General features: G+C 52.1%; 1 protein-coding gene across 1 annotated transcript in view; it reads right to left on the bottom strand.

The window, feature by feature from the left end:
- The window catches only part of RAB11FIP4 (RAB11 family interacting protein 4), a 120051-nt gene that overhangs the window by 77149 nt on the left and 17350 nt on the right, over positions 1–25552 (bottom strand). The window contains exons 2-3 of the mRNA XM_067020830.1: positions 5307–5394; positions 2473–2561 (exon numbers count right to left, since the gene is read on the bottom strand). Coding sequence (XP_066876931.1) covers positions 2473–2561; positions 5307–5394 — 177 coding nt within the window. The remainder of the gene's footprint in view (positions 1–2472; positions 2562–5306; positions 5395–25552) is intronic.

The following is a 25552-nucleotide window of genomic DNA, read 5'->3' as shown; positions in this document are numbered from 1 at the left end:
CATATTAGCAGCCTGTTTTCTCACTGAATTTTCACAAGACGGGTATAGTGAGCCCTGTTTTACAGGCTCTGAGGAGTTGAGAGTAACGTACCTGGGTTTGCAGGGCTCACCAGTGGCCAAAGCGGGGTCTGGACCCAGTTCTGAATGGTCCCACAGCCCACTTCGTTACCCCACTTCCTGTTCAATCCACGAGGGCCCCGCTCCAAGACTCCCAGGACACTCAGTGTTTGTCCTGCATTGGGGTCCTCTGCTCTGGTCCTGGTCCCATCAATCAGGTCCAAATGCATCTTCACCCCACATCTGCTGCCCCTTGAGGCAGGCCTGGAGCCCTCACTGCTGGCCTCTGTACCTCTTGGAGCCCAGCTCTCTTCACTCATCGCTGAGGGCACAGCACCCTGGGGTCCAACCACCTGAGACCTATCTTGGACGCCCTGGTACCCGGCTTGGGTCTCTGCCATCTTTGAGCCTTGGCCTTCTGTAACACTATTTTGCTGGGCAGCTCTGGGCAATGTGGCCCTGTCAAGCGGGAAAAAAAAAAAAAGCACAACCTAAAAGTCAAGAATGACCTTTGCTTTTGGCTGTGCGATGGCGCGGCATGTGGGATCTTAGTTCCAAGACCAGGGATCGAACCTGTGCTCCCTGCAGTGGAAGCACGGAGTCTTAACCGCTGGACCTCCAGGGGAGTCCCAAGAATTATGTTTTATTTGGCAGACTTACTGAGGACTTAAGCCCAGGCAGATAGCTCTGAGGGACTGTTCCTAAGAGGTAAGGAAGGAGCCAGGACATACGGGAGTTTTGCAAAAAAAAAACCCAGGTAGTCAAAACATCAAAAGATTACTATTCATTTTAGAAAACCAGACATCTCAAGTTAATGAATTTAGCACTTTTCTATGTATGGGAAGATGCAGGAGTCTGGGCTCACTGAAATCATTCCTTTATATGCACCTCAGCTCTCTAGGGCCAGTACCCTGTTTGCTCCATCCTGAATCCCCTCAGGGGGCACCATTTGAGGGCAGAGCAGCAGCCACAGTGGCTGATGGCTTGATGGCCACAACATCCTTTGTCACTGATATGGCAACCTACATTCTTTGTCCACAGCCCTCTGTAGGGACCCCCTCCCCCAGTCCCAGCCCAGAGCCCACCACCCAGCTGGATCCCAAGAAGTATGCCATGGGCCAAGGTGACCTCTGGGGTCCTGGGCCTCCTTCAGCTATAGAAAAGACTCATATTTGGGGGGTCCAGATGAGGCACCAACCAGAGGGTGGAGAAGAGGTTTTGGAGCTAGCCTGGATGAGAAACCAAGAAGATCCCTTTCCAGCCCCGGGGTGTCTCCGCCCGAAGGGACCCTAGAGACTGTCAGTACAGGCGTCGTGAACTGTATTCGTCTGTGAGATGACTCTGCAAGTGTTTGGGAAAACGATGAAAGTTTCATAATCAACAAACCATTAGGTGATGATGACAGTGAAGACAGAGCCATGGGGACTGTGGTCCTTGTCCCACTTCCTGGAACAGAGCTCCTCAAACCCTTGGAACTTCCTGAGCCATAGGAGTGACTTTTATGATTCATAAGGAGTCCCTTTCAACCCCACCTGAGTTCATGCTAATGAGGTGACTCAGGTGGGGTCCCCAGAGAGTCACAGGATGGGGCTGGTCACCACAAAGACCAAACTGGTGATTTGAAGTTGGACACTTTAAGCCTCAGCCACGCCCACCTGCAGGAGGCGAGAGGGCTGCAGATGGGGTCACGCAAACTCTAGAGCAATGAGACCCAGAGCTTCCGGGTTGGTGACACACTGCCGTGCAGGGACGTGGTGCCCCTGGAGAGCGCCCCCCACCTCCCGGCCACATACCTTGCCCCGTGCGTCTTTCCTGAATTGCATCCCTTATAATAAAGGAATAATCATAAACGGAGTGTTTTCCTGAGTTCTGTGAGTTGTTCTAGTGAACTACGGAACCTGAGGGGGGTTGCGAGAACCCCGCATTTGTAACTGTGGCCCCAGCAGAAGTGCAGGGAGCCTGGGTGCCCCGTCTGTGGCTGCTCCTAAGCGGGGCTGAGGCTCTGGCTCTGGGGCCTGCACCACCTCTGGGCAGTTAGTGTCAGGAGTGGACTGGATTGCTGGATATCCAGCTGGTGTCGGAGAAAAGAGAAAAACTGTCACCCTGCCTGCTGTTGACCTCGAGCCTGCCACTTTCCCTCTGGAGCTCAGCTTCTCCTTGGGACCTCAGAGAGGGGGAAGGTGCCCTGTGAGGACTCCCAGCCCCTACACCCTCTGCTGTGGCTTCCCAAGGGTCTGCACTGCTCCAGTTCCAAAATCTCTTTCTTGGCTTTGAAGCCAAAGGGCCCTCAGAGGGGGCTCTGGGGTCTCCCTGACACCAAAAAGGTGAAGCAAAGGCAAGAAGACGGAAGACCAAGCAGGGCAAGGCGGGCGGCTGGGGGCTCCCCATCCCTTCCGCGGTGGCCTCCCCTCTCACCTGCACCACGCAGTCTGGGATCTCCAGCGCGCAGGGCAGCGTCCCAGCGCTCTCCACGGCCAGCACATCCTTCAGCAGCTCCTCACAGCCTGTGGATGGACAGACAGACAGATAGTGGAGGGTCAGAGCCTCAGCCCAGCCCAGCAGCTTTGCTTCTTTTTTTTTTTTTGCCCGCAGGATCTTAGTTCCCTGACCAGGGATCGAACTTGGGCCCTTGGCAGTGAAAGCACACAAGAGTCTTAACCACTGGACTGCCAGGGAATTCCCTGGGCAGCTTTGTTTCTGATGAGTAAGTCTTGGGTGGGTAGGGCTGCAGGGAGGCAGAGGCCCCAAGTCTCCAAGAGACCAGCTGATCATTCAGAGGCAGAGATGGGGCACCCAGTCTGCAGAGAAGCCAGGCCAGGGCTGGGCAGAGGGGGAGCCGAGACAGGTCCTTGCCCTCCAGATGCTCTTCCACTGGGACTAACACCATCAGGGAACACACAGAAGACAGACTCCCAATTGCGGAGGGGAGGCTGAGGCAAAGAGAATCCAGGAGGCCTTCCTGGAGGAGGGGGATATAAGAACATACTCCCTGCCTGGCTCACAGGGACTCCAAACACACATAGTCTGGGGCTGCGAGGCTGAGGCCCTCTGCAACCCTGCAAATTCCAGAGCATGGAAGGCCACCTTCAGGATGGCGCTACTTGCTGCTGACTCATTACACAGCTGGCCTCCCTCCCCTGGACAAATGCCCCCAAATCGTAACGGACAAAGGAGGTGTGATATTGTGATTTATAAGAAAATATATATTTGGCCTTCATCCACAGTTTCTAACTCACAGCTCCCAAAACCCTCAGAATTTCCTAAGTGTTGACAGTGACAAAGGTATCTTTTTATGTTAATGAGGTGACTTGTGGACCCACCTATGGATGGGGGCTGGTTGCCAAGAGAACCAACCAGGTGATTAGAGGGCTGGACCTTTCAGTCCCAACCTGTGACCTCTGACCTCCAGGGAGTGGCGAGGGCCTGGAGGTTGGATCAATCGCCAACGTCCAGTGATTTAATTGATCACGACTATGATCAAGGCTCCACAGAAACCCAAAAGGACCAGGTTCCCAGAGCTTCCGGGTTGGTGAACACATGGAGATTTGGGGAGAGTGGTGCCCTCCGAGAGAGCATGGATGATCTGCACCTTTCCCCATACCTTGCCCCACGCCCCTCTTCTATCTGGCTGTTCCTGAGTCATATCCTTTTGCACTAAGCCGGTAATCTAGTAAGTAAAATGTTTCTCTGAGTTCTGTGAGCTGCTCCAGCAAATTAATCCAACCCAAGGAGGGGGTCGTGGGAACCTCTGATTGACAGCCCGTTGGTCAGAGGCATAGGTAACAGCCTGGGCTTGTGACTGGCGTCTGAAATGGGGGTGGGGAGACACTCTTATAGGACTGAGCCCTTAACCTGTGGAATCTGATGCTACCTCCAGGTACATGGTGTCAGAGTTGAGCTGAATTCCCCTCGGACACCCTGCTGGTGTGAGAACATTATTTGTTGGCATGGGAGGAACCCCTCACCTCCACACATTGCAACTGGTCTCGGAACAGCAAACAGGAGGTGAAACCCGCAGAGCGCCAGCACAGGGACATGCCGGGCACAGTTAGTGGCGGCCCTACTGAGTCAAACAACTCCATTCAGAAACCTTTCCTGGGGCTGCCGGGCACGGTCCCCCCAACCTCTCTGCTCACTTCCTTTCGCCCCTCACTTCTATGCAAGGAATCCCTGCTTCCTTCCCACCCTCCCAGACTCTGAGGGACCCCACAGGGAAGGCCTCGTGCTGCTCTGAGCCACACAGACAGGGAAACATGGCATCCTGCACAGATAACAGCAAGGCCCTGGGCCTTCCAGACGTAAACTGTGCTCCCCTCCCTGGCTGGTGAGCTGGACCGCTCTCTCCAGATGAACAGTTCAGTACTGAGCAGCCACTCTGATCCCTGCAGGGGTCTCATAACTGCCTTTGAGGGTGGGGGGAACGAGAGGGATTTTTATATTCCCCCCTAAAGGGAAGAAAGGAAGGAATTCGGAGGAGTTAGGAGGAGGGAATGGGGAGGAAACAAATGAAGGAAATTCAGAACAGAGGCAGGGAGATGAGGGGACCAGCTCTGTCCAGGTTTGCCTAGAACTGTCCTGGTTTAAAACTGAAGCCCTGTGTTTTGGGAAACTCCTCTGGAGTTTGATCATCCTTGAGGGAGATGACTTCCCTCAGGAGATGGAGGGGGAGAGAGGAGAGGAGGGGAGAGGAGAGGAGGGAAAGGAGAGGAGGGAAAGGAGAGGAGGGGAGAGGAGAGGAGGGGAGAGGAGAGGAGGGGAGAGGAGAGGAGGGGAGAGGAGAGGAGGGGAGAGGAGAGGAGGGGAGAGGAGAGGAGGGAAAGGAGAGGAGGGGAGAGGAGGGGAGAGGAGAGGAGGGGAGAGGAGAGGAGGGGAGAGGGGGGAGAGAGAAAGAAAAGGGAAGGGAAGGGAAGGGAAGGGGAGGGGAGGGGAGGGGAGGGGAGGGGAGGGAAGGGATCCGTTCTCGGGAAGGGGACAGACAACGGGAAGGGTAGAAATGCCTGGCTGCAGGTGTGGGACCGCATGGCAGAGGTTCATTGACACCCACAGCCCCTCAGCAGCGGGCACAGCTGTGGGAGCCCAAGACCCTTCCCCTTGGCCCCACTGGGGAAGTCAAGGGCAGAGCCTACTTCTGGAACCCATCCTGGGCTCCTGGGACCCCCGTAGGGGGGAATCTGAGCTGAAACCCAAGCCATGCCAGCCAGCCAGGATCCTGAGAGCCCCTAGGACCCCCTTCCCGCAGAAGACCTCACCTTTCATGGCGAACACCCCTCGGCAAAAGTCCTTGAAGTTGATTCTCCCCAGGTCGTTGGGATCCAAATACTTCACAAGTTTTTCCACCTGTGGAAAGGAAGGAGGGACAGATGTGAGGCTCCCAGAAATGCCCCAGAGAGTTCACGGAGCTGGCGTGAGTCTGGCCAGGGAGGCCGGGAGGGAGGGAGGGTTTGTCACTTGAACCAAGGGGATGCCAGCCGTCCCCTTCCTAGCCCTGTCCCCCTCGGCGGGGTCAGCACCAGCCCCAGACAGCAGTGGGGCCACTTTATTCTGAGGTCGACAGACAGCACGAGTGAGGAAAATCAAATCCATCACTGCAGTGCTCAGAACCCGGGTTTGTTTGGCCTGAGCTTCTGTCTCCAAGTTATTTCTCAAAGACTGGCACGTGGAAAACAAAGACTGATTTTTTTTTAACTTAGCAGTTTCGTTCATACAAAAATAATACAAATTCACTGCAGAAACTCTAGAAAAGACAATGTATCAAAACCCTCCCCTTGGGCTTCCCTGGTGGCGCAGTGGTTAAGAATCCACCTGCCGATGCAGGGGACACAGGCTGGACCCCTGGTCCGGGAAGATCCCACATGCCGCGGAGCAACTAAGCCCGTGCACCACAACTACTGAGCCTGTGCTCTAGAGCCCACGAGCTACAACTACTGAAGCCCACGCGCCTAGAGCCCGTGCTCTGCAGCAAGAGAAGCCATGACAATGAGAAGCCTGCGCACCGCGATGAAGAGTGGCCCCCGCTCGCCGCAACTAGAGAAAGCCCGCGCGCAGCAACGAAGACCCAACGCAGCCAAAAATAAAAACAATTAAATTAATGAATTGAAAACAAAAAACGAAAACCCTCCCCTTTCCCACTTTTCTTTAAAACACATAGTTCTAACCTTTTTTTTTTTTCTAGTTCTGAGACACCCTTGATCTACAGGGAGGAAATAATTATGTGACATACGTATCCATTATTTAAAAATTACAAATTACAAACCAAGATTTGAGGCAAAGCCAATTATGGTCAAGATAGCAGCTACATCTGCAGAACTGTGCAGGAGGAAGACACCAGGGTCGTCTCTCTGACTTGATCTAGGGTCTGGCTACACAGTGAAAACTCACTGAGCTGTCCGCTTGTGGCCAGTGCACTTTTCTGTCCTATTTGTACCTTATACTTCAATAAAAAGTGTTAAAAAATAAATTTGTAAATAAGGTGTAGCCCCAAGGAATCTGTATTCCTGATGTTGGGAAGTTTCTCCCCTACTTAATAGTATATCAGGGGCTTCCCTGGTGGCGCAGTGGTTGAGAATCCGCCTGCTGATGCAGGGGACATGGGTTCGTGCCCTGGTCCGGGAAGATCCCACATGCTGCGGAGCAACTAAGCCCGTGAGCCATGGCCGCTAGGCCTGCGCGTCCGGAGCCTGTGCTCCGCAACGGGAGAGGCCACAACAGTGAGAGGCCCGCATACAGGAAAAAAAAAAAAAAAAAAAAAAAATTCTGCCCAGTAGATATACCGTAATTGACTTATTAACCACCCATAATAGTTGGGCATTTTGGTTATTTCCAACTTTTTGCTGTTACAACTCATCTTTGGGGGGTTCTACAGCTGTGCAAATGAGCAGTGGACTCCCCGGCCTTTTAGAACCTTGACTTCCTGTTGTTCCATATCCCACCTCAGCCACCCAGGCCCCTTGGCCACAGTGAGGACCCAGGCATCACCGTTGCTTATCCCTCCTCCAACATCACTCACTCAAATGTCCTACTCCCTGACTGCATCCTTCCTCCCTTCCTACCAAACTCCTCAGAATGGCCCACAACACCGTATATTTTCTGGCCCCTCCAGCCAAATCTCCTCCCACTGTTTCTTTCACTCACTGCATTCTAGCCACACTGGCCTTCAGTCAGCTCCTCAAGCAAGCCAAGCTCTTTTCTGCCTCAGGGCCTTTGCACATGCTGTTCTCTATATCTCAAATGCTTGTCCTCCCCATTCATCATCTGGCAATGCCTGTTTATCCCACAGGTCTCCATTTGTACCTCTATGAAATGTTTCTCCCGGACAAGCCTGTCCTGCCCATCTGTTACCCTGTCTTGTAGCACCCTATACTTTTCTTTCAGAACCATTTGTTGCAATATGTAATTATATGTTTATGTGATAACTTTATTAATTTGTAGCTTCCCCCCACCCCTCTAGAAAGTAAGCTCCTTGAGATCAAGAATCATGTTTATTTTGATCACCACTGTATACCTTGTAGCTCCCACCATTACTGGCATGTAATAGAAACTTCATAAGTATTTGTTGAATAAGTGAAAATAAATGGTTCTACAAGACATCTAAATTTTTAAGCCTTTTGATAACAGTTGCCAAATTGTTCTCTGTAAAGATGTCTCAATTTAGTCTTTGATCAGAGCATCTGACTTCAAACTTGTGAGCTCTGGATATTTTTTCCTAGTCTTTGTCAATGGCCGATTTTGTCAGAACCCGTTTTTTTGTCCCCTGAAAGTTTCCAATACCTGAAATGCAGCCTCTTGATATTTCTTCCAGAAGCCCACTTCTAAATCAACCTGTAATTTAGTGGCAGCCCCTCTACAGCACACCTGCAAGCATTCATTTACTTATTTATTCATAAAGGACGACTGGGTACCGCCTATAAACCAGGCACTCTGCTGGGGGGTGATGGTAGTTGCTGGCCCCTCTGGCTAATCACACACGGTCACGTGGACACACACGTGCACACACTCTCACATGCTGGTGGCCAGGCACCCTGCTCCCCCCCCACCCCCCCGGTAATCACCATCAGTATCTAAAGCACAGTCGGGCAAGGATGAGCTCTTTCCCAGACTCCTTTGGGGCTGGGTTGCAGGTGGAGGGTATGAAAGCACTCTGGAAACTGTAGACATAGCATGTAGGGAAAGGATTACCGTCACTGTTGTTATTGTTAATCCTGTCACGGCAGACACCCTCCAGCCCATCGTATTGCCCGCCACGTTCTCCGAAGCCCAAGCCATCCTGGGGGATTCGCCTATCCACAAGGACCACGTTTCTTGCATTCCCACAGTACACTTTTCTAGTGCGGCAGTTGCAGCAGGGGTCTGAAGCCCGCTCCAATTACGGGGACACACCCAGTGGGGTTTGGAAGATGAGTTAGCAAGGGAAGACCCTATACAAGCATCCCTCCTTCCTCCCTGACCTTGGTGGCCCTGAGCTTGTACCTCTGTCCCAGCTGACCCTGCTTTTCCACTCGGGGGTGACTCGGGGGGTGAGGGGTGGGCAGAGGCTGTGCATCGTCTCTCTGTGACCCCCCCCCCACCGAACCTGGCACCTAGCAGGCCCTTGGGAAAGGCTGGAAGAATTCCAGAGAAGGAGGAAGATGGCTTTCTGCCAGCTCCCGCCCTGGCCGGCGCCTCCTCAACATTGCAGCTGTCCCCACCCTCCCAGCCAGGCAGCCTCTGACACTGCCAGGAGATGATGTGGCTTCTGAGAATAGAAATGCCCAGGTGCCACCTGCAGGGCCGCGGGGAACCCACCCACCCTCCCAGCTGGTGCCCCGCCTCCTCTCCTCTTGCCCTCTCGTCAGTGGCATTCTAGGGGGTCTATGAATGCAGGGATGGGCTGGGGCTCCCGGTATTCGCCCCTACAATCCTCTCCAAGGTTGGGGTTATGCTTTAATTATCTCTGATGTGAGACAAGGGCAGAGTCATCACCGAGTGTTGAATGGCTGATGTGGAGGCCCAACCTCAGATCCACGTAAGGGGCAGCGGGCTGTGGATTCAGATTCAGATTCTGTAATCCGTGGAGTCCGTAGCTCCCCAGGGCTGGGAGACACGGGTGGGGCCAGGCTATCTGTCCCTCTCCCTCCAGGGAAAGCCAGCATGGAGCAGGGGTGGCAGGGTGCTCCAAGACAGGCAGATAGATGGGGTCCTGGGGACCACTGCAAAGTCCCCGGAACACCCCTGAGTGGTGGGCCCAGGACCCCCACAGGGCTCTTCAAAGAGCGAAGGTCCCAGAAGGCAGTGGGTATGAAGGTGCCACATCAACCATTATACAGCCCTTTAGAAAACAGGCAGGGTTCACCGAGGGCTTGCCATGAGCTCTGGCTGGACTAGCCTTATTTATTTATTTTTTTGGGTCCGCGCCGGGCAGCTTGCAGTTTCTCAGTTCCCCAACCAGGGACTGAACCTGGGCCCTCGGCAATGAAAGTGCGGAGTCCTAAGCCTGGAGCGCCAGGGAAGTCCCTGGACTCATCTCATCTGATCTTCACCCCCACCTTAATAGCAGCGACTATTTTACAGTTGAGGAAACTGAGGCTCAGACATTTAGAGAGGTTACGACACTTAGAGCAGTGGTCCCCAACCTTTTTGGCACCAGAGACCGGTTTCGTGGAAGACGATTTTTCCCACGGACGGGGCTGGGGGAGGGGTGTGTGGCTCAGGAGGTAACGCGAGCGACGGGGAGCAGCGGGGCCCGCCGCTCACCTCCTGCTGCGCGGTCTGCTACTGTCCGTGGACCGGGGCTTGGAGATCCCTGACTCAGAGAATCCCCGTAGTGGTAACTCTTCCTTGACCCCAAGCCCCGCTGACCCTAGTATCAGCCTCTGCACCCTACTGCTTTCCACAGAGGCAGCAGGCGCTTGCCAGGTTGCACCAAAGTATGTTTCAATCCCCCGCCTCTGTCCTCTTGTATATCGAGGAGCATTACCCCCTAGGGCTGGGGGAACCCCTCTCCTTGATCACCAAGAGCGTCAACCTTCCTGGACACTAGATAAACTTTTGCTGGTACCCCCGAGGGCAGGGCTGCGCTCAGCTGACGCAGCCCTTGATTCGGCAGACGGGGAAGCCAAGTCGAGGCGAGGGGGAGGGGCTTGCTCAAGGTCGCACGGTGAGAACAGCAAATAACCACCCACAGGCGGTCTTCGTGGTGAACCGGGGCCCCAGATGCTGGGGGCCTGCCCGCGGGCTGGGGGAGCCGGGCGCACACACCACGCAGGGCTGGGCTGCGCTGGGGGCGCGCCGGGCTTCCAGGCGGGAGAGCTGGGCGCACTGGGCCTGCCAGGCGCTGCGGGAGTAGCTGCTGTTGATGGAGCTCACACAGCTGGGCCGCTGACCTGGCTGCCGGGGAAACTGGTTGTTTCACTGGCAGTAAAATATTGATCCTCCTTTTTCGGGCCACACAATTAGCAGGCTTCCCCTTCTATTTTGATTGCCTTTCTCTTCAGGCTGATTTTTTTCCCCCACTCATTCCCCCGAGGTCACATCTCTTCTAGCTCAGACCAGACGATGTTCAGAGCTTCACGGCCACTGCCCTCTGATCGATCACCAGCCAGATCCTCCCTGGGCGTGGGCCCGGCCACCCACGCCTCTCCTATATATATATATATATTTTTTTTTTTTTTTCTAATTTTTATTTATTTATTTATGGCTGCGTTGGGTCTTCGTTGCTGCACGTGGGCTTTCTCTAGTTGCCGCGACTGGGAACTACTCTTCGTTGCGCTGCGTGGGCTTCTCATTGCGGTGGCTTCTCTTGTTGCAGGGCACAGGCTCTAGGTGCGCGGGCTTCAGTAGTTGCGGCTCGCGGGCTCTAGAGCGCAGGCACAGCAGTTGTGGCGCACGGGCTTAGTTGCTCCGCGGCATGTGGGATCTTCCCGGACCAGGGCTCGAACCCGTGTCCCCTGCACTGGCAGGTGGATTTTTAAGCACTGCGCCACCAGGGAAGTCCCCGCCTCCCCAATTTTGACATGTGCAAGCCTGACGGACTCAAGCGAGCTATTATCTGAACAAGGGAGATAAGCTGGCTCAGTCTGCAGGTCTAATAAATGTTAGCCATTAAATTATTAATCAAACAAATGCTTAGTAACTCCTCTTTGATGCCAGGCCTGCTTTAAGCATTGTATACATACAAACTCAATGAAGCCTCACAACCACCTCAGAAGAAGATACTATTCTTATTCCCATTGTACAGGTGGGGACACTGATGCTCAGGAAGGCTACATCATTGAGGGTCAAGGTCACACAGCTAGTAAGAGGCAGAGTTAGGATATGAACACAGGCTGCCTGGCTCCAGAGTTTGTGCTCTTAACCAATAATTACTATTATTTCTACTAATATAATGATAATCACTATTATTATCACAAGTTTGGGGCTTGCTCTGACCAGAGAAAGGATACATTTGTATTCTGCTCTCTCTGTTTTTCTGCCTGTGCCACCTGGCTTATGGGATCTTAGTTCCCCAACCAGGAATCGAACCCAGGCCCACAGTAGTGAAAGTGCAGAGCCTTAACCAGGGAATTCCCAATTGTGCTGTCTTTTCACCTAGAAAAACTGAGTCGAAAGAGCCTTTGTTTAAGAATGTGAATATTTAGGGAATTCCCTGGCAATCCAGGGGTTAGGACTCCACACTTTCACTGCCGTGGGCCTGGGTTCAATCCTTGGTTCGGGAACTAAGAACCCAGAAGTCACACAGCTCAGCCAAAAAAAAAAAAAAAAAAAAAAAAAGGATTTTTAGCACAGTGGCAAAAAAATTTGAATTTTTAAAGGAAAAAGTGTAATTTCAAATGCTGTATTGGTAAAGCACAAGTCTCCAACTTGCATCCCAGATGAGGCTTGTAGTCAGACTTAAATATTTAAAATGAACCGCCAAGATCCAAAAAGCTTCTGGTGCAGGTTAAGATGGAGTCTGTAACACTACACTCTGTCTCATTCACTGATTATAACTAAAAACTCTGGACAGAATACATAAAGCAGCTATAAAAGGACTCTGCAAAGTAAATCATAGCAGGCAAACTGGGAGAAAAACTAAAACTTGAAGTAAACAACAACAACAAAAACAAACCAAAAAACTTGAAGTAAGATGAATATGGTGGTAAGTCCCCCAATTTATTTTTTCTCACATATTTTCCAGCCTAGACTCAGGTAGTTCAAACCCCAGAACTGTGCAGCAGATATGAACAGGAAAAGCTCCAAAAGAAACACTCTCTTTTAGTTTGTTTTTTTCGGCCTCACTGTGCAACATGCGGGATCTTAGTTTCCCGACTAGGGATTGAACCCATGCCCCCTGCGGTGGAAATGCAGAGTCCTGACCACTGGACCTCTAGGGAATTCCCCGAAACGCTCTCTTTTTGTTGAGAGGTCAGGGAAGGGGGCCCTTTTGGGACAGAGAGAGTGGGAGAAATGCCATTTTTGTTTTTGTTTTTAATTCCCTTTTCCAGCCCTACCCCAAGCTGCCGTCTCAGAGGCGGGTGGTAGTAGCAGCTACAGCAGCCAGGCAGGCACCTAAAACTTGGAGAGGAGGAAAGTCTTTCTCTGTGGAATGATAAACTTGGAAAAATGGTCCCTGTGGTCAAAATGGGGAGGGGGAATTTCTGTTACACGCTTCTCTCTTTTTCCTCTCACCACTGCATCCTGCAGGTAGACCAGTCATAGAAGGTGTGAAATAGCACAGCGTGGCCAAGACCTCAGATTTCTAACCAAAGGACCAGGAAGAGGGGCTCCTGGGAGCTTGTAGGGGGCGAGGATCACAGAGAAGAGAGAGTTTGAGATTAGGATCCGATAAATTGTACTTGAAGTCCTGGGCCCACTCCTGAGCTGCATATACATGGAACTAACCCAAAATAGTATGCCAAAGGCTTTGAGAACTGAACTACAGAGTAGACAGTGAACAGACCGGCCCCAGGAGAGTGCACACTTGAGGTGGATCCAAATAGCACTTCAAAGGCTTTGAGAACTAAACTGACTGAGCAGCTCAGAGGGAATGTTGGGATCTGAGGTTTCAACCTAACTGGGTTGATTTCCTGATTTAAAAAAAAAACAAACAAAAACTAACATTCTTCAGAGTATTTTGAACAGGACCCAGAGTCTCATAATATAACATTCAGAATGTCCAGGACACAATCCAAAATTACTCGACATTCAAAGAGACAGGAAAACCTCAGCAATGCACAAGAGAAAAGATAATAAATACCAACCCCAAGATGACCCAGATGTTATCATTAGTAGATGGAGACTTTAAAGCAATTATAACCATATTCCATGAAGGAAGAGTGAACACTCTTAAAACAAATGGAAATATAGAAATTCTCAGCAGAAAAATAGAAGCTACGAAAAAGAACTGAATGGAAATTTTGGGATGGAAAAATACAATAACTGAAATATTTAAAATTCACTAGATGGGTTCAGTACCAGAATGGAGATGACAGTTGGTGAACTTGAAAACAGTGCAGTAGAAATGATCTAATCTGAGCAAGGAAAATTACCAAAGATTAAGAGGAACATTATATAAGAGGGTCAACTCACTAAGAAGATGTAACAATGCTAAATGTGCATGTACCTAACAACAGAGCTTCAAAACACATGAAGCAACAACTAACAGAACCGAAAAGAGAAACAGACAAATTGACAATTATCATTGGAGACTTTAGCACTTCTCTTCAGTAATCAATAAAACTAGTTACATTGAAAATCAACAAGGATATAAAAGAACTGAACAACACCATTAACCAGTTTAACCTAATTGACATTTATAGAACTCTCAGTTAATAACAGCAGAATACCTATTATTTTCATGTGCGCATGGAACATTCACCAAGATAGATCATATCCTGGGGCCACTAAACAAAACTTAACAAATTTAAAAGAACTGAAATCATATAAAGTATGTGCTCTGACCATATTGAGCACATACTCAATATGTGCTTTGAGCATCTTTATGACTATTACCTTGAACTCTTTATCAGGTAGATTGCTTATCTCCACTTCACTTGGTTCTTCTTCTGGGGATTTATCTTGTTCCTTCATGTGGAATATATTCCTCAGTTGCCTTATTTTGCCTAATTCTCTTTTTACTTCTATGTATTAGGTAGGTCAGTTACACTTCCTGACCTTGGAGAACTCGCCTTATGTAGGGGATGTCTTATGGGGCCCAGCAGTGCACTCCCCTCTGGTCACCACAGCTGTATGCTCTAGGGGTGCCCCCTGTGTGGGCTGCACAGTCCATTCTATTGTGGTGGGCTGACTACTGTGTACACACTGGTAGGTATGGCTGGCTTCCACCCCAGTTCGTTGCCAGGCCCTACCTAGTGTGGAGGCTGCTGGCCACTGGTGGGCATGGCTGGATGCAGAGCCCAGGGTTATGGGCTAGTACCAGCCCACTGGTTGGTGGAGCCAGGTCCTGGGGTCATTGGTGGGGGGCCAGGAGTCCTGAGCTGGTATCAGGCTGCTGGTGGGCAGGGCTGGGTCCCTACAACTAGCTTTGGGGTCCTGGAGGTCCTAGGGCTACTGCTAGCCTACTGGTGGGGAGGGCCAGGTCCCAGGGTGCCTGGGAGGCTCAGGGTGCCTATGGCACCTAGCCTGCTGGTGGGTAGGGCCGTGTTCCTGCCCAGCTACCTGCTTAGCCTAGGGTGGTCCCAGGACTGGTGCTGACCAGCTGGTGGGTGTGGCCGGGTCTCAGGGCTAACAGGCTAGAGGGAGGACTCCAGCATGGCCCTTGTCAGCACCAGTGTCCTCATGGTAGAATGAGCTCCCAAAGATGGCTGCCGCCAGTGTCTGTGTCCCCAGGGTGAGTCCTAGTTGCCTCCTGCCTCTCTGGGAGGCTCCCCAAGATCAGCGAGTGGGTCTGACCCAGTCTCCTTTCAAATTACTGCTTCCGTCTGGGGTCTTGGAGTGTGAGATTTTGTGTGCGCCCTTAAGGGCGGAGTCTCTATGTCCTACAGCCGTCTGGCTCTCCTATAAGCGAGCCCCGCTAGCCTTCAAAGCCAAACATTCTGGGGGCTCATCTTTCCGATGCAGGACCCACAGGCTGGGGAGTCCAATGTAGGGCTCAGACCCCTCGATCCTTGGGCAGAACCTCTGCAATTATGATTATCCTCCTGTGTGGGGGGGCCACCTACGTGGGAGTGTGGGTTTTCACTCTGCCGCATCTCCACCCCTCCTATCCATCTTGCTGTGGTTTCTTCTTTATATCTTCAGTTGTACATCTTTTCTGCTAGTTTTCAGGTCATTCTTATTGATAGTTGCTGTGTAAATAGCTGTGATTTCGGTGTGCCCATGGGAGGGGGTGAGCTCAGGGTCTTCCTACTCTGCCACCTTGGCCCAAACCTCTCCGTCTTACAGATTTTAAAATTAATAGGTTAATAAGTACAGAGGATTTTTAGGGGAGTGAAAATACTCTGTATGATATTACAGTTGACCCTTGAACAACACGGGTTTGAACAGCATGGGTCCACTTATATGTGGATTTCTTTGTCAATAAATTACATACAGTACTGTATGATCTGTGGTTAGTTGAATCTGTGGATGCAGAACCACAAATACAGAGGAAACACGGATACAGAGGACCAACTGTGGGACTTGAGCATCTGAGGATTTTGCTATCCACGTGGGTCCTAGAACCAATCCCCCATGGATACTTGAGGGAGCACTGTTTAATGATGGACATATGTCATTACACGTTTCTGCAAACCCACAGAATATACAATATATATTTGTATATTATTTATATATATGTAAATTTATTTATATATGAATGATACAACACAGCCACAACCAAGTGGGGTTTATCCCCCAAGGCCGGTTGAACACTTGAACGTCAACCGATGGAATCGAAAGATGACTAAAGAAAAAAACCATACGATCATTTCAATCGATGCAGACAAAGCAACTGACAAATTTGACATCCATTTATGATAAAAACTCTCAGCCAACTCAGAATAGACGGGAACTTCCTTATTCCAGAGGAATGAAAACTGATGTTCACACACAAAAAACTATACACGAATGTCTATAACAGCATTATACACGATCGCCAAAACCTGGAAATATCTCAAATGTCCTCCGACAGTGAATGGATAAGCAAATTGTTCTGTAATAAAAAGGAACAACTGATAACAGGTGGATGAATCTCAAACGCATTGCGCTGGGCAAAAGACGCCAGTCTCAAAACGTTACAAATGGCGACTCCACTGACGTAGGAAGGCAAAACTATAAAGACAGAGAACAGGTCAGTGGCTGCCAAGGGCAAGAAGGAGGGGAGAGTTTGAATACAAAGGGGCAGCACCAGGGAATTTGGGGGGTGAACTGTTCTGTACCCTGATTGTGGTGGTGGTTACAGGAATCTACGCAAATATTAAAACTCATGGAATCATATGTCCCTTCCCCCAACAAAAAGTGAAATGTACTATTTGTAAAGCTAAAATTTTTTAAATTTAATTTACTTTTTTATTTTTTGGCTGCACCACATGGCATGTGGGATCTTAGTTCCCCGACCAGGGATCGAAACTGCACCCCTTCACTGGAAGGCAAAGTCTCAACCACTGGACCGCCAGGGATGTCCTAAATATATATATATATATATATATATATATATATATATATATATATATATATATATATATTTTTTTAATATAAATTTATTTATTTTTGGCTGCATTGGGTCTTCGTTGCTGCGTGCAGGCTTTCTCTAGTTGCAGGGAGCGGGGGCTACTCTTCGTTGCGGTGCACGGGCTTCTCATTGCAGTGGCTCCTCTTGTTGCAGAGCAAGGGGTCTAGGTGCGTGGGCTTCAGTAGCTGTGGCACGCGGGCTCAGTAGTTGTGGCGCACGGGCATGTGGGATCTTCCCGGACCAGGGCTCGAACCCGTGTCCCCTGAATTGGCAGGAGAATTCTTAACCACTGCACCACCAGGGAAGTCCTAAAATATATATATATTTTTAAATCAAGGAAACTGCACACACAGAGTGGGATATCTGGCTTTTCTTGAAGATTTGGAAACACTTCCCCACAGCAACAATGGGTCACATCTGTGTGAGAGCATACTCTTTCATAATTTTATTATTATTTTTTTTTGCGGTATGCGGACCTCTCACCGTTGTGGCCTCTCCCGTTGCGGAGCACAGGCTCCGGACGCGCAGGCTCAGCGGCCATGGCTCACAGGCCCAGCCGCTCCACGGCTGGGATATCCGTGGGATCTTCCCAAACCGGGACACGAACCTGTGTCCCCTGCATCGGCAGGCGGACTCTCAAGCACTGCACCACCAGGGAAGCCCGAGCATACTCTTTAGACAGGCCTCTGCTCTGCTCCTCAGTGTGCCGCAGTAACCCTCAAACCCCAAGTTCCCACCCCTTGTCCCCCCCAACCCCCCGGGCTGCTTCCCTTCCTGGGCCCGTGGGCATCCTGGGGAGTCCTGCTGCCCTAGGGGGACCCCCGGCTGGGCTGAGCCCCTGAAGTTTTCTGCACCAGCAAAAGGAGTTCCAGGGATGGGCTTGGGGGAGGGCAGAGCTGATACTCCGAAGCATAAAAAAGCAGCCGCAAAGGAAGGCAGGCGGGTAAAGAGGGGAGGCGCAGGCCCCCGGAGGGTCAGAGCTCCTTGAGACTCCCTGGGCCAGGCCAGGAAGTGCTTTCAGTTCTGGCAGGAGCCCTGCGACCACCGCTGGGAGTCCTGTGTCCAACACAGAGCTTAGACTGCCTTCAAAGTGCTTCTGGGGAGGAGGCCCCCTGGAGGGGCTGAGCCAGCTGGTGGAGCTGAGACCCACTGGGGTAAGGAACAAGGACGGGGGCACCCTGAATCCCAGGATTAGCCAGACAGTATTCTGCTGGGAGGGGGCTGGTGGGGAAGGACGTGGCCGGCTGCAAAGGGAGCAGAGTGGAGACAGGGGTTCCGGTCAAGGCAAGAGCTCTGGCGTGTGGGAGGCAAGGTGGGGTGAGCATATGGGAAGCAGGGTGTCATCAAGAATGAGGACACGGAGAGAGGGAACAGGGTCTGAAGGAGAAGCGCTTGGAAGCCACGCCCAGGAGGCTGCACTTTATGCGCAAGGTCTGGAGGCACAGACACAGCAGCTACCGCAGCTCCCAGCTGAAGAGCGCTTCCTAGGTGTCAGGCGTTAACGTCTCGCTCCTTCCCTCCTTCCAGTCCAGCCATCCGGATAAAAAGAGCTGGGTCACTTCCATCTTTTTCCCACCACCCCAGGGGTTCCTGTCCTCCCCTCGGGCCTCAGGGCCACACGCTCAGGGTTGCTTGTTTATCCACTTTCCCAGGCAGCCCAGCTGCCTGATGTCCGGGCACACAATGGGGCCCTGTATTCTGGAGCCCCTACCCCCATCCCCAAGGGACAAAGGGCACACGGGGAGCAGGAGGCAGCCACCAGCCCTCTCCATGAATTCTCAGGAGGTGGGGAGGGAGGGGAGGGAAGTCAGGCCAGAGTTTCAGCAAAACCAGCTGGAGACAAGGACAGGGAGGGGTTCCCAAGTGGTCCTGCCAGGTCCTGCTTCTCTGGACCCAGCTGCAGACCACCCCCAGCCTCCAGAAGCCCATCCTCTCCCCGGGAAAGGCTGTCCCACAGAACCCGCCAGACTTGCCCTGACTGGGCCACAGGTGGGTGGGGAAAAGCGCCTTGTACGAAGCACCCTGAGGAGACCGGAACTGGGGGCTTAGGGTCAGCTTTGTAATTCGTGGGGCCAGTGCAAATGGAAACACCAGGCCCCTCTTCAAAATTCATTTGCAATTTCAAGATGGTGACTGCACAGGTCACCTGCCCATAAAGCCAGCTCTGCTGGGGCTTCAGTACGTCCTCATGGTGTGACCTTGAGGCCTCAGCTTCCACGTCTACAGTGCACTCCTGACCAGCTCACAGGACTATGGTGAGGCTTGAATGAGACTGTGGCTCAGAAAAGGACCCAACAGAGTGTAGAGCGCCATGGAAGTGTCCCGTGCAGAGGGCCATAAAGAGGGACGTGGCAGTGAGCCTCCACCCTGGCAGCAGCAGGCAGAGGGCAGCCAGCCAGCAGGGAGGCTGAGGGGTGGCCTTGCAGTGAGGGTTAAGGTGGTAAAGTAGGGCAGCTCCAAGCCCCTTTGTGAGTCTCAGTGATGCTGTGCTTCCCTGGCCCTCAGTCCCATACTAGCTCTGCCATCAATGACCTCACAGAGTGGTCTTGGAGAGACCCCTCCCTCTCTGGGCCTCAGTTTCCCCATTTGGAAAATGAGGGCATTGGAGCCATTAATATTGAAGGTCTCTTCTGCTCTGAAGTCTGTAGGATTGTAATGTTTTCCCAGGGAAGTCTGGGGGTGGGCAAGAGGTTAGGTGGATAAAGAGAAGAAAATCAGAGAAATAGATGAAGTAAAGGGCTGGGAGAAAATGTCTCCATCCAACGCGACTTCACTAGGGACCCGGTAAATAAATGGCGTGGGAACCCTGGAGTGTGCCCGTGGGGGATTACTCAACTGCTCTGGGCCTTTTACTTCCCCTCTTCTATAAAGTCAAGAAATTATGACAAGGGGCTTCCCTGGAGGCACAGTGGTTAAGAATCCGCCTGCCAGTGCAGGGGACAAGGTTTCGAGCCCTGGTCTGGGAAGATCCCACATGCCACGGAGCAACCAAGCCCGTGCACCACAACTACTGAGCCTGCGCTCTAGAGCCTGCGAGCCACAGCTACTGAGCCCATGTGCCACAACTACTGAAGCCCGCGCGCCTAGAGCCCGTGCTCCGCAACAAAAGCCACCGCAACGAGAAGGCTGCGCACCGCAATGAAGAGCAGCCCCCGCTCGCCGCAACTAGAGAAAGTCCACGCTCAGCAACAAAGACCCCACACAGCCAAAAATAAAATAAAATAATTTTTTAAAAAAAAGAAATTATGACAAGGACTGAAGCAGATCTTGTTGGTCACCTCTATGCTGCCCCTCCTCTTCTCCCTCTCCTTTGGGCAGCCCTGATGTGGCTGAGATGAAACAGTTGCCTCGGGGCACCTCAAACGCAGGGCCCAAGTCCTGATTGGACCAAGCCGGTCAGGTGTGCTCAGCCCCCTTGCCAGTGATTGGTTTAGGCAAAAGCATGTTGTACATTTCTGGCCAACGAGACATGAGGAAACATCTGCAGGAGGCTTCTGAGAGAGGTTTTCTTTGGTGATGGGAAAAAGAAAACACAACTCACCGGAAGCGCTCCCCGCCCTTCTTGACCTCTTGGAGAGGAGACACCATCCTGGGCCTCCCTGTGGGAGCTGATGGAATGGGGTTGGGTCCTGGATGACGCCTCTGAGGCCCTGAAGGAACTAGCCCTGGAGCTGCCCTAACACTGGGCCCAAGTGTTAGGACAAAGAATACATTTTCTCAGCATATAAGCCATTTTGCATTGGTTCCTGGTTCTTAAAGCGGTGGGTTCGGGGGGATGCTGACAGATGAAGGACCCTTCGTTTAGGAGCAGCAGGGGTTAAAGGCGGTGGTGGGAGGGTGGCTGCGTGAGCAAAGTGCTCAGCACACAACGGAGAGGGGCCATGGGGTTGGGGTGCCTCTGGCCAGGTGGCCAGGAGGGCCAGTCACATGGTACCCAGGCCACCACCTCCAGGGCTGAAAATGCCCTCCTTTATGAGACCCCCACTATGTCCCAGTGTCACCAGGCGGCCCCTCATTCACAGCCTGGCTTCTGCTGACCAGAATCCCTTGGGCCACCCAAGAGGGCTTTGTTTGGTGTCTGAATAGGAATGAAAGGGTTAGAAGCCCAGGTGGTCTCTGAAGTAAACTGGCCTGTGCATCCATCTGTCCCTCTGTCCATTCCTTCAGCAAATGTCTCCGCGGCTCCTTAGCCTGACTGCCCTGTGGGGAAACAGACCAGCTCCCAGGAGGCTCCCAGGAAAGGGACAGCTGTCCTGATATACTTTTGAGTGAAATAAAAATAGCCTAGGGAATAGCACAAAAGTGTGTAGATGACTGTTAACACTGCCACAAGGCCAGGGGCAGTATAATGTCACCTCCTCCATTTACCAGCTGTGTGACCAAGGGTGACTGACTCAACCTCTCTGAGCAATAGCGTCTGCCTCACGAGGTGTTAGGATTTAAAGGGAAAAACATCGAGACTTAGCCTGGAACCTGACACAGAGCAAACTCTAGATAAATGGGTGTGTTCCAGGCACAGTGTGCCCGGAGGCTGGTCATGAAGCTGTAAACACAGGTTACCTCCTTCCGCTGGGATGGCAGTCCTTTCACCTCTTCTTTCCACATTCTTTAATTGGTTGAATTTTTTAAATGAATTGGGGACTTCCCTGGTGGTGCAGTGGTTAAGAATCCACCTGCCAATGCAGGGGACACGCGTTCGAGCCCTGGCCGGGGAAGATCCCACACGCCCTTCTGGAGAAGCTGGCCGGCCCTCCTGGAGCCCCGATCCTGAGGTGGGGCATAACGGCAATCCCAGGGGGCTGCCCCATCTCAGGCTTACTCAGCCCCATTTCCTCTCTGCTGCAACTGTCCCTTCTCGCAGCCACCCCCATGCAAAGCCCCCAGGGAAATCTCCTCGGGGCCAGCAGGGCCAAACGGTGGTGCAGGGCAGGGTGGGGTGGGGTAGCTTCGAGTCCATTTATTCTGAGAGAGCTCTTTGCAGAGGCAAAGTTCTCTTCCCATCAGCACAGCAGTAAAAAAAAATGGGAGGCAAGAGGCCTCATACACAATTTATGCCTTAATTTATAATTTATACCTCTCCCCCCAGAGAAAGTGGGTTGGAGGCCTGGTATGGAGGCAGGAGGACCAAGGTGAGAGGGCCCCTGGTACCATCCTGCAAAGACCCTGCAGCACCAGAGGGATGGGGCTGTAGCACCTGCCCACCTCTCACCACGTGGACTTTCACGCCAGCCCTCGAAGGGAGGGTCCCCGGATTCATTTACGAGACCAGGAAAGCAAGGTTCAGGAGGGTCAGGGGCTTGGAGGGGGTCTCCCAGTGAGTCCCAGTGAGGAGGGAGGCCAGCCAGGTGTGAGCCTGGTCTTCCGACCTGGAGCCTGTGCAGCCCCCAGGCAGGGGGACGATGGAGAGTCCCAACCCCGTCACCCCAACACAGCTCTGCTGGGTCTGGTAGCCGGGGTGGAGTCTGCATTCTCTAAGGCCTCCCCCTGGACAGTCTGAGGCCGGGGAGGGGATCCGAGGTGAACGGCTGGTGGACCTCACACAGGCAGAGACAGTGGGCCGGTCCTCACCCAGGGCCCTTGGGGCTTCGGGCTTTGAGCCTGGCATGTGCCCTCTGAGGCTGGCAAGAGGGCAGTTAGGTGGCTGGGGGGGGGGTGCGGCGGATATTCTCGCAGCAGCAGCAGCAGCGAAAACACAGGGGTTTTGCCATCACTTCCTCCAAGGCAGACTCAGCCCACAAGGGTCACAACCTCTCCAGGCATGTGATGGGTCCCCGTTGGCCCCCTCGCTGGGCTGAAAGCTCCTTGGGGTAGTAGCAATAATAACGCTGGTGACAATGATACAACACTCGGTAACACGTAGGAGCAGTTACTAGGAGGCAGGCATGATTCTAAGAGTTGTTCGTGTATTAATCCACCTACACTCCACAAGCCTAGGAAGTAGCTTCTATCACCCATCCCCACTTTACAGACGAGGAAACTGAGGCACAGAGAGGTTAAGGACTTTCTAGGAAGTGACGAGCCAGAATTCAAACTTCAAGAGCCTGCACTTTTTTCTGCTCTGCGATACCACCTTTTCAATGTACTCTTGTACCTGCAGTGGCGCCTGTCACAGAGCAGGTGCTCACAAGTTCCTCCATCACCACCCTCATTATCATCATAAGGAGCCCTGGGTCCTTAGCCGGTCACAGACTTGCTGTGTGACCTTGAACAAGTTACTTTCCCTTGATGGGCCTCAGCTTCTTCATCCCTAATATGAGGTCTGGGCAGGATCAGGAGTTCTTAAATTTTGGAGTTACAAGGGCCCCTTTGAGACTCCTGAGGGTGATGGAGGCAGAGTTATGTAGTAAAGGGAGCTCTGCAAGACAGGCAGGACTGGCTTCCAAGCTCAGCTCAGCCACCATTTAGCTGTGTGACTATGGGCAAGTCTCTTAGGCTCTTGGAGCCTCAGTTTCCACATCTGTGAAATGGGCATAAGAGTACCAATTTCATAAGGCTGGGGTAGTGATTACCTCAGCAAATGACAGTTTTACAAAAAAGAGTTGTTTGTCATATGTGAGTTTGGGGGTCAGCAGACCTGAAGTTAAGATTTCTCTGGCTCTAAAGTGAACTACTTTGCTATGCCATATTCAGGAAGGTATGGCAACCTGGGGCTGCCAGGGTGGCCCTCAGATGAAGCAGACATGGATAACCTTGTCAGGAGGCAAGAACGTGGCTGTCCCTTGGGGCAGGTGACAGCCCAGAGGAGCCCAGCATTTGTTCCAGAAGCAGGGCAAGGCCCCAGCCAGACTGGCTTTGGGAAGGGTAGGGGGCGGTGTTCTGGAGGGCTCACCAGCACCTATTCTCACTTTGCCTTCCTAATCAGAAACTTCATCCACACCCCTCAAAGTGGTCAGATGGGCCAAAAGCTGTGAGGAAGACCTGTGGTCACACTGGTGACCTGGGGTCACGCTGGTGGTAGCAGCAGGCACACCAGCAGCGGGCTAGACCCAGTGCCATGCTTCCTCTTCTAAATGTCCCTAAAGCTACAGAGGGTCCATAAAAATAACCTCCCTGTATAAAGGGCTTCGGATGCAGCAGGCTCTAAGAGCTCTGCCTCATGCTGTCATTCTCTGCTCACAATACCCCCGTGAGGATAGTATCACTGCACCCCCACTTTCCAGATGAGGCTAAAAAGCTCATCATAGAGACCTATCCCAGGTCATAGAGCCAGCAAGTTGGAAAGCTGGGAGTTGACCTCTGGCCTATCCAGCCCAGAACCTGAGTCCTTGACCACAAAATCCTCCGGCCCCCCAAACCCTCATCAGGCAGCCTTGCTTCCAAGTCACACGATTTCAGGGAGGAGCTCGGGAGGAGCTGGAGCTCCTGGGCACTGGGCCGGCCCCCCTCCCTTGCACTTCCTTTATTCAGCCGTTCAGGTGACACTCACTGTGCCCTTGTTACGGGTCACATGCCGGGCTGGGTGCTGGGGACCGAGCAGTGCCCGAACCCAGCTCTGGGCCTCACTTTGTCTCCCAAGAGAACCACAGAAACCAGCGCTCCTCACACGTCGTCCCACTACCTGCTGCTTCTCTCTGCCCAATGTCACGTTGGCAGGTACACCCTGCTTTCCTTTGGGGAACTACTCCTCCCCGTTCCGGGGAGTTTGGGTGGCCCACCTCTGGGGATGGGCACCTGCCTGACCAGGCCTGGTTTGTCAGCTATTCCCCGCTTCCAAGCATGATTCTTTGCCTCAACTGGGAAAAGAGCAAACATCATGAAAACATTTAAGACATGTTGGGAAGCCATGTGGTACAATGTACCATCTGGTCTTGGATAACATTCTAACAAAAGGAGAATTGGGCAAGGGGGGGGGTGGTCTTTATTAATGCGCCAAAGATTATAAACCTAAACCCAGGTACCAATATTACACTCAATGGTAGTAAGCAACAGTCACTCCATTTAAAAACCGAATAAGAAAGGGATGATGGGGGTGTGCTTCTGCCACCAACCCTTATACCTACTGGCTCCACCAACTAGTCCAGGACCAGAGCAGAGGACAGGGAACCACCTCAGCCCTGCAGCCACTTCTGGCTGCCCGACACCAGCTCTGCAAGTTTCAGTCTGTCCATACCCCTGCTGTGCTGCTGCTGTCTTATCTCCCTGCCTTTGGAGGCTGGCGTCCTCCCCTGATCCTCAGTCAAGACGCACGACTACCTCTTGCCAGCCTCTTCCCTCTGCATTAGACCCCCTCCCGCAGCAACACCGGCCTCGGCAGCACCGCCTTTGGGACACTGTCTGTGAGAGCACCCCGGGCAGCTGCGGCTCAGGCACCTACCCTGGCCTGTTTCCCTTCACTTGCAACTCAGCCATCTGGCCAGTGTCCCAGCATGCCTCACTCCCGAGCCCTCCTAAGTCAGGGCCATGTCTCCAGTACCCATCCGGGTTCCAACTAGTTTTATTTAAAAAATTCTTTTTCACATTATACAATTTCCTTTTTCAAAATTGGTATTGAAATATGGTTGATTTACAACCAACTAGTTTTAGGTAATTCCCTGGTTGTCCAGTGGTTAAGACTCTGAACTTCCACTGCAGGGGACGTGGGTTTGATCTCTGGTCAGGAAACTAAGATGCCACATGCTGCGTGGTGAGGCAAAAATAAATAAATAAAAAAATAAATTTAAAAATAAAAATAAAATAATAAAACAACCAACTAGTTTTAGAAATGTGTGTGAGTCCCATCTCAGAAGGAAAAGTTGGGACTTCTCTGGTGGCGCAGTGGTTAAGAATCTGCCTGCCAATGCAGGGGACATGGGTTCGAGCCCTGGTCCGGGAAGATCCTACATGCTGCGGAGCAGCTAAGCCCGTGCACCACAACTACTGAGCCTGCGCTCT

Source organism: Kogia breviceps, chromosome 19, assembly GCF_026419965.1.
Source record: "Kogia breviceps isolate mKogBre1 chromosome 19, mKogBre1 haplotype 1, whole genome shotgun sequence".
Lineage (NCBI taxonomy): Eukaryota > Metazoa > Chordata > Mammalia > Artiodactyla > Physeteridae > Kogia > Kogia breviceps.
Note: the sequence above shows the minus strand (reverse complement) of the source record. Positions and strands in the feature narration are given on the sequence as shown.